The sequence below is a fragment of the Dreissena polymorpha genome, chromosome 13, assembly GCF_020536995.1.
Source record: "Dreissena polymorpha isolate Duluth1 chromosome 13, UMN_Dpol_1.0, whole genome shotgun sequence".
Taxonomy (NCBI): domain Eukaryota; kingdom Metazoa; phylum Mollusca; class Bivalvia; order Myida; family Dreissenidae; genus Dreissena; species Dreissena polymorpha.
In genome coordinates, this window is record NC_068367.1 from 33501385 (window position 1) to 33510798 (window position 9414).

Consider the following 9414-nt stretch of genomic DNA (forward strand, 5'->3'; position numbering starts at 1 on the left):
TAAAAATATTCATGTTATTTATATTATTCAATTTATTATTCAAAATTATAATTATTATTTCCTTTATTGTTGTTTTTCGCATTAAGAAACTTATTCGGCTTACGAAACTGAAAAATCCCATTGGAAAAAAAATCCCATGGGAGAAAAAATCCCATGGGAGAAAAAATCCCATGGGATTTTTTGTTTTTTTTTAAACACGACTAAACGCATTAAAATATCGTAGTTGTTCATCATTTCATAAAATATGATGTTTCTGAAAGTTTCATGAATAAATCTCTCAAAATAAGAAAAAAATCCCATGGGATTTTTTTCTCCCATTTTAAAATGGGATTTTTTTATTACTAAATATTTTTATATATAATTGGCATAAAACCAATATACAGTCCTTAAATAACGTTAAAATACTTGCAAACGCAAATAAAACACGTTTTTTAAAATGTTCAAAATCCCATGGGATTTTTCTCCCATTTGCAAATTATGGGAGAAAAAAAATCCCATGGGAGAAAAAATCCCATGGGAAAATCGAAAATCCCATGGGAAAATGCAAAAATCCCATGGGAACCCCAACTTTGCTTATAAATTTCATAGTGAAGAAAACGCGTTTTTTGAGTGAAAATAACCAATTATTAATCAACGATAAGACTTTTATCGCATACTATGTCTCAAAGAAGCAAATCTTTAAGAAAAAGGGTACTTAAGTTTGCGAAATTTCGGTTTCGCAAAGTTTTTCCGGTGGCCGTTTACACTGTTATGTTTGAATTTCTATCCGTTTTGTATTTGTTTGGTCCTCGTAATCAAAATATCCGTTTTTTAATATTTGATATTTATTTAATAAATATAGTTATTCAGAACAAAATTAGTGGGAGGTGTAGGTTTGTTTAACGATATTTATCGTTTTATCGTGTAACCTAAAGTAGCATAACTTTTAATTTTTAGCCATACCCATTCTTTATGTATAGCCAGACATTGCTACGTCTAACATGACGATAAGCGGCAAACAAAAGCATGCAACTTTATATTGAATAAGGAAGGAATTTTCTTGCGCATGTCCACGTTAACGGGAGGATACACTGAAGGTGGAGTATGCGACGTATATTATAAATATAATGTACATCAAATTTTTATTTTTAGTATAGACCGGTGTATAAACAAAGCTATGGGACAAAGACAGTTTGCAATTACTGGCTTCTAAACTATGTATGCTTTTGATCATTTAATTTCTACTCTTTCTAAAGCACATTATAATACATATATGAGGACATTCCACTGAGGCAGATTTCTGCATTTTAACGCAAACAAATTAAACATGATTTGTATTTGAGAGGAGCAAATTTTCGCCTTGCGTCATTTTGACCCAACAAAATCCTGATCAGCGTCGCAACATCAATCAAACACAACACAACACAAGTCAATTGTAATGACACAGTAATGCTACTACTTGACATCATAATATTCAATTTAAAACACCCTGTATGGCGCGAATCGACCACTGGGACGCCATTTAACATATCTCAATGTTAAACATGTTACAGAAATCAATACCTGTATATAAATAGGGAGAGCGCAATCATAGCTTTATTATTATTAGCATGCTCCTTTTTAGTATGCTATGTGTAACAATGCTATAAGTACATAATTAGTTTAACTGCCTTGATCCTTTTGTTGAAAACATTGTCTGCTCAAGTTAAGTGGAAGTAAACAACCTTTACCTATTGTCTGGTTCAATTTAAATATTTGAAATCTTTAAACAACTAAAAAATGTAAATAGCTATATCGAATATCCCTTCCCAGTGAATGTATTTATGTCAAACGGTACATATCAAATAACCACATGTTTTGGTATTCAAATATGTTCATTGTCTACTCTTAGCTTAAACATATTTATTTCGTTTGGCAAGTACAAAATGTCAAAATACACAATACAATCGATATCAGAAAAGGATTGAAACGAAAGAAATAATTTATTTATTGGCAGTGTATTCGGAACAATATTACTTAGTTAATACTAGACATAGTCTACTCATAAATTGTACAAAGTATATCAAGGATGATTCAGCATAGTTGGTATAGGGCTATAAATATTTTAACTGGCATTATAATTTCATGATCAAAATTATATATTTTCTAATAACTACCTTGCATAAATCTTAAACTCTTTGTCCCATTGTCGTATCTAGGAATTTAAATTAAAACCTGTTGCATTTCTTTCAATACATGTTGTACACTCAAAACAGTCCTCTTTTATCTCAAAACTCCACCGATGTCAACCTATTTATTATTTGAGGGACGTGTTTTTGGTGACTTGCCTATTTTACATCTTTTTATCACAGCGTCAAACAAGAGCTGTGTTTGTGAAAAGAAATGCCCCCTACTCGACTTTGAAGCCAAAATGTTTGGCCAAGTTCAGATTTTGTCTGCGATTTTGTTGAAATCGGTAACACGTACACAATTTTAAATGTGATATATAGTTACTCAATCGGGTCAAAATTATTTCAAAGTGTATAGGTAAACAATACAGGGAATCTTTTATTTTTAGAACATTTTAAGACTCGTTTTTTTCGTCAAATATCAATCGACAAGAACAAAACTCAGCCTTGATTTGTAAGTCATGAAGAAAGACTCACAAACGCAGATAAGCATTTAAAAGCGTTTTTTTAAATATCTGGACAAGTGTTATTTTTAGAGAAAGTCGAAGGCCCGAATGATCGGAACGACACTATAACTTGATCTGTACGTCATGTAGGTAGACGCACACTCCAAAAGTAAGGTCAGTGTCTGAAAGCGATTCGGTAAAATATTCCGAAAAGTGTTATGTTAAAAACATGCTTAAGTCCTTCGTTAACAAAATCAACCGAAACGAAATTAAAACCATCCGCAAACACAAAAAATCAGGGTGTAGCGTTTAGGAAAAAACTGTTATTCTAGAAATAAGTTGACAGAGTCAATTCCCAAATATTCGTCCAAAAACAGGTAAATATCTGAAAGCGTTAAGGATGAAAACTCCGAAAACGGAATGGCGGACGGAGGGACAGACGAACGTAAAGACTGTCAGACAGACATACAGTGTGACTGCTATATAGCAACCTAACGGGGCATAAAATAGGCACATTTATTGAAAAAGTATCAAATTAAAAGTAATATTTATTTCTGAAAAATTTGATTTTGCAAAATGTGTTTTTAAGCAATATTGTAGCCTAAATAATGAAGCAAGAAATTCCTTTAAAAAGAAATTGAGATTGACTTATGTTAAGATGGCATGTTAAACTGAAACGAGTAGCAAGATGATCGACTAAGTAACTTCTCAGACCCAAACACCTACTGTAACTTGTGTGTTTGTCATGACTGGTGCAAAAAAACTGTATACAAGTGGTGGACATTGTATACTATGTTGCTATAGGCTGTGAGAAGGTGCTTCCACTGAATCGGAACAATTATAGCAGAAGTCACAATGTTTTCGAACAGCTACATTTTTTATAACAAGTAGAACATAATAATCTTATATCAAAATATATTGTTATTCCAATATTGAAACATCATACATAATACAATTGCAATCTGAAATATGCGAAGAAAAAACAGGAAATCGAATTTTCGTGTACGAGTTCTAATACCTTAAGCTCTTTCTTGTGTGCTTTGTCACACTGTTTGGCAATTCGTTGCATTACTTTTAAAGGTGCAGTGGAAATGCTGTGTTAGCCTTGCAACCGTAGAGCCTTCTCGAGATATATTCAAAGACACAAAGTATTGTTCCTGTACAGGAAACGGACATTAGCGTATCTCTTTAAGCCCAAGGCTTTGGTGCGATCGATGTTAACCAATAAGCTTAACAATCATATTGAAAGGCCACGTGCTTAAGTAAGGTCATTCTCCTGCTAGTGCAGCTAAACTTCATTTTGCATTTAGTATCTCTTACAACAGTTGTATTTATGTTATGTGGATTCAGTAGCAATTATCCTTGCTTACAGAGTCAGTAATGTCAAATATCAAGTTCCAGAGATTGCCATCGGTAAAGTTATACCTTATCGTGTTATCGAAACGTGCGCTCTTTCACAGTTTGACAATTGGAACATTGCCGTAAATAATACACTCTTGCAATAGTAAGGTTTCTTTCTTGCTGATGCTTCTGGAGTCTTTATTGGATGAACGGCCATAATAATGATAAGATATTCTTATAAAAACTTAATTTTAACTAAACACCCGCTATCTTCTTAGCCTTTATCGGGTTTATTTTTGTTTCGGACAATTGGTGATTAATTTGCGTTACATACTGTACACTCTTAAGATTAAGAAGCAATCGCAATCGTCGCCGTGGTGTAATGGATATGGTGTCCGCTAAGCGACCGGGAGGTCACGGGTTCGATCCCCGCTGTGGGAGCGTTCTTTCGATCTCCCATATAGACACCAAGTACTGGTTCTAGGCCCAGGAATTGGACTCGGGAGCATTTCAAACAAGTAGGAATTACTTTCTATGCAATCGAGCTAAAATAAATAGGTTTAAACTAACTAATCGCAATCGTTCTCAGCATTTTAAAGATCCGCATTTCTTCTGCTCTGTTGCTTTTGCGTTCTGTAGATTTTTCCGTGTTATATACCCATAATGCACTACATAATGTTGTTGTTTTTATAACCCAAACATGCAGTAATTCTGATGTTTATTTTAAGTTTCTGTTCTTGAAATGCATTTAGTAATTGATTGTGAAAGGCCAGAGCTTAAATAAAGTTTAAGTAGCTGAACACTATTTCGAGAATAACAAAAGTGCTTAGTTCCAATGGATTATATATCGCCTACAAAACGAAATATTTCTGCTAAGTGTTGTAGAAAGTATACGAGGTGTGGGGATTAAAGGAATCGTCCTATTCATAAAAAAATTTGGCAGCTACATTGCGCGAGCCTGATAGATTTTTCCGTCTCTCAACGTCAATACCAAATTGATTTAATTCAACTTAAACGAGTTTTAAGATGCAGATCTAGTTACAAAAGTGATGCACTTAAAAACACCTGATGTACTTAAAACACCGATAAACATGCAGTACTTTACAAAAGGTCTTTAAAGTGGAAAGCATCATGAATAACTTTATTGACACACATTTTCTTGAATTATACATAGAACGTTAATGAAAAATGTAAAAAATTAACAAAACAAACAAACACAATAATGTAATTTGCAATCGTAAATGAATGGAAGAACAGCAAAGTGAAAACATTATTCACATGAATGTTATAAACGAAGTTTAGTAAAAAGAAAAAAACAACGCACCATACAAAAGAAATACATATTTGCAATCCGATTCATGTCTGGTTATTATGAGCGTGCAATTTCAAAATTCATGACCGTACCACCAGCGACGATTTACCAGGAAAGTGTTATCCGAGAAACTTAAAGGCATAATTATAATATAGTACATTTTTTTCTTCATTATATCGAAGTATGATTTGTCTGAAAATTTACACTTTACTTACATAATCGCTTAGTTAATTTGTATTTTGGAAAGGTGATATGCACAAAATCATATTCACCGTGTCACTAGCATACACTGACATTACTCTATTTTTAGTACAAGAATGTTACTCGATCCAACAATGACGGACTTCCCTAAGCTGCACATTGACAATGGATTGTCCAAATTTGGTATTGCTAGAGCAGTAATCTTTTTCTTCCCTTCACTGTCCACCTGTATGATATTGTTTTCCCCACATACCAGCACTTGTCCGTTTTCTGTTACATGTACTGCGGTCGGCCTTTGTAAGAGTCGATCCGTGAAGATGGATAATATAGTACCGTCCCTGGACAGCGTGAGTAGCTTGTTCCAAGAGTTCGTTACAAATATCTTGTCGCCACTTTGGTTAACTGCGCAATTGTAAACTGTAAGAAAGATAAGAATAAATGTTTACATATTTTGTTTTATAAATTTATGAATGCATGAGGTATTGATTCCTGCGAGCGTTATAAATTAAAATAGTTTCGTATTAGTAGTTATTAATTTCACCTACATAACATATTTAAAAACGTCATACGTGTCAAGCAATTATATTAAGGTATATATAAGACGCAAATAATCTGACCTCCCGAATCTTCATACAAGTTCTTCACTGGTTTTCCATCCCGAGTGTAGTGGTACAATGCTGACCCAGATGTGATGTACATGTCGTCGTTGCTTATCGCCATTCCACAACAATCATGTGAAAATTGAAAGCTGAGTTTGTTAAAGGTTGTTAGATCTCTTCCTTTAAGTGTATACATACACTGAATTTGGCCTTTCCCAGATACGGCTATTCGACCAGTAGGCGAAAAATAGCATATACCAAATGGATGAAAATCCAGATTAATTTGACTCAGCACAGAGTAGTCATTGTCTAATATCTTTACATTCTTGTTGTTATAATCAGTCATGAATACTAATCCATCATGGAAACACATTCCTCGGATTTCAGTCTTTTTATCATTGTTTTTTCTCACATGGTACATAGACTCGCCTACAAAACATATTTCTTGGTTTTCTTTAACTTGATTACTATGAAGAATCATGCCAAGGTCCTGTCGTTGGGATAAGTAACTCTCAATCGATGTGTTTGTTTTAAAAGAAATTTTAATTTTCTTTATCCTAGAATGATCGTATATATACTTTTCACATGCAAGTTTGCTGACCATACAATTCTTAAAAGCTGTGAATGAAAGTTCTTTCCCCTTTGTCATCATTTCTTGAATTGCTTTTCCGAGGTCTCTCAGGTTTGAACTGAGTCTTTTGGCGTTTTTAACGTCATTTCTGAGAGGTGTACTTAAAATGTTCAGTATACCGTCCAGTTTTTCTACTGTCTCCTTTTCAAGTTTATTTAAAATGGAATTAATTGTGTGTCTCGTTTTTTTAATTTCTTGCAAACTTTCATTGTATGATTCAAGCAAAACTAGGATAGTGCTTTCTTGATTGCTCTGCAACTGATTCAGTTTTTCAAGAATAGTGTCAAACCTTTCTTGAAGTTGTTGCAAATCGTCGGTTATTTCTTCTTCATGTGATTCATTGATAGGCACCACACAAGCGCATTGCCTGGATGGACGATTAAATAATACATGTACTTATATATAATACTAAATAATATTTACAAACAATATTATAATTTTCCTTCTCTTTTGTCAGAATGCATGTAATCGATAGATTATCATTAATATGTATTCTTTTATATTGTTGGCATTTAAATATCAAACCTTTTTTTTTAAATAAACGTTTATGGTTAACAATCATAATTCCTATGCCGTATACGCCAATATGCGTTTTGTTAATGAAAATAATCAAGCAGCAAAACTGACGTATTCGTACGAAAAATATTTAACTTATAAAGCTTTACATCGAGCTCCGCACTTTTTAAATTTCATGTGAATTGTACGTATATACTTGGAAAAAATTTCTCCTCCTGTTTTATAAAAATGAAGCAACCCTCATTGGAATGTTTACTTACCTATGATTAAACACGACGCACGAATTACAACACATCACACAGTGGTTCTCGCAATAAAATTTCAAGTTTTCATTTCTGTGTTCCCTGCAATTTTCTAAAACGTCATGGGTTACTTTCGAAACAGGCCATTGGTTAAGTTCTTCCCGTCCAAACGTTTCATGCTTTTTGAACAATTTTCCATGGATTAGTACACATTGGCAACAATAGAACTTAGAGCACAGCTTGCAGAAACTTGCCGCTTCTTGAGATATACCTTCTTCTTCGCAAGAAGAACACATGTATTCTACAACATGATCAGATCCTGTCATGTCAATACATGTAAAAGCCATGTTGCTGATTTACCAATTAAAACCTAGACTTATTAAATCCCATATTCAACTACTGTTTAAATGCGCATTCAAAATGACACAACTTATCTCAGCCGGACAACACCACTGACGCATGCGCACTCGTTTAACATTAAATCAGACGAAAAGCAAACTACTGTTGAAAGTATAGGTCACTCAGTCAAACATCTTGTCATGTGATTCCTTATCAAAAAGGAACTTGCGACTGCGTTATCGCGTAAGTGCCCTTTAAAAATAAAAATTTCTTAAAATGTACTATACTCAACAAAAGTTATAACCGACCACTGATATTTTGGGATATTTAAACGCAGAGTTTAAATATCCCAAAATATCAAGCGGTCGGTTATAACTTTTGTTGAGTGTATATCCGACCTCTTTAAAACACTTCAGAACACTTTATCATTAGTTATTTGCTTGAACCATGTACTTGTCGAAAGTTCGGGGGGTCGCGCTCCCGTAGTAAAAATAAATAAAAATAAAGGCATTGTCAAGTTAGCTGGCTTACACTTTCAATCGAAATTTAATCTGCGAGTACACTAGACGTCACATGTATTGCCAAGACGACGTAATTTTAAAGGAGACCTCTAAACATTGCCGCCTTCATGTGTTCTTATCACTAACAGTTTGACTATAATCTGGGCCAAGTCAGAATTTTAAAGGGAATTTGTACACAAGTTTAGTTAGTTTGTGACAACAAATTGGTTTGGCACTGATAATGGTTTATATTTGACAACAAACTTAAGGTAGTGGCCCATTTAATAAATTTAAAATGCAGAATCTGTGTTTGTCGTATTAAAGATAACTTTATCACAAAGGGGCTTTTTCCACAGATTTTGGGATTTATTGAAGTTTGTCAAGTTATTCAATCGTTTCGCGTTGCAACACTTAATAATTTTCAGGTTTTTAAATTGTCAAAAATTGCATATAATGGATATTTTAGAGCATGGTAAATGTTCAATATTATTGTTTCCACACAAATATTATAACTTCAACTAATTTTGCGAAACAGGAACAATTTTTTTCAATTTTGTCAATTTACCGAAACGTGCAAATGACACTTTAAAACCCAATTTCTGCATTTTGAATTTGATAATAAGAGACCAGTGGAAGGAAATCAGAACAAAGATGAATTATAACCACTGCAGTTATGTCAAGCACTTATCAATTAGAATTGTTCTCGTTTAATAACCGTATCAAACGGGAGTTACACTTCTTTAAAATATGAATAAAATCATCTAAGATTGTGAATCCACTGTTGGTTCTCGTTCCCATGATTGTGTATGAGCGCATGGAACAAAAAAGAAAATGAGTTACATATTCTGGCTTAGGCATGTTGGACATTCAGCACAGCTTATCTGAAATAGGGCCTATTTCCTAATGAAGCCCAATTGCTCGGAAAGTTACATTCGAAAAAGTACATACATTTAAATGCAGCGAAGCATTAAAGCATACAATAAAGTCAAGAGTTAATATTGTTTCGCATCAAACAATGTACAAGAACTCGGAGTAAGCTTGCATAATGGAGTGCCCTTCATTGAACTAGTAACAGGATGACTTGTGTGATGGAAGTTGAGGACACACGCTTCTACATATAATAATTTGAACATATGTAGA

General features: G+C 33.6%; 1 protein-coding gene across 1 annotated transcript; it reads right to left on the minus strand.

Annotated features, from left to right (window-relative positions):
* Window positions 1–5525: 5525 nt before the first annotated feature.
* On the minus strand, window positions 5526–7906 carry LOC127856109 (uncharacterized). Its single transcript, XM_052392098.1, has 3 exons — window positions 7454–7906; window positions 6065–7044; window positions 5526–5864 (listed from the first exon to the last, which is right to left on the minus strand). The coding sequence occupies exons 1-3, from the start codon at window positions 7780–7782 to the stop codon at window positions 5542–5544; spliced, it is 1632 nt and encodes a 543-aa protein (XP_052248058.1). The 5' UTR covers window positions 7783–7906; the 3' UTR covers window positions 5526–5541.
* Between the last annotated feature and the right edge of the window lie 1508 nt (window positions 7907–9414).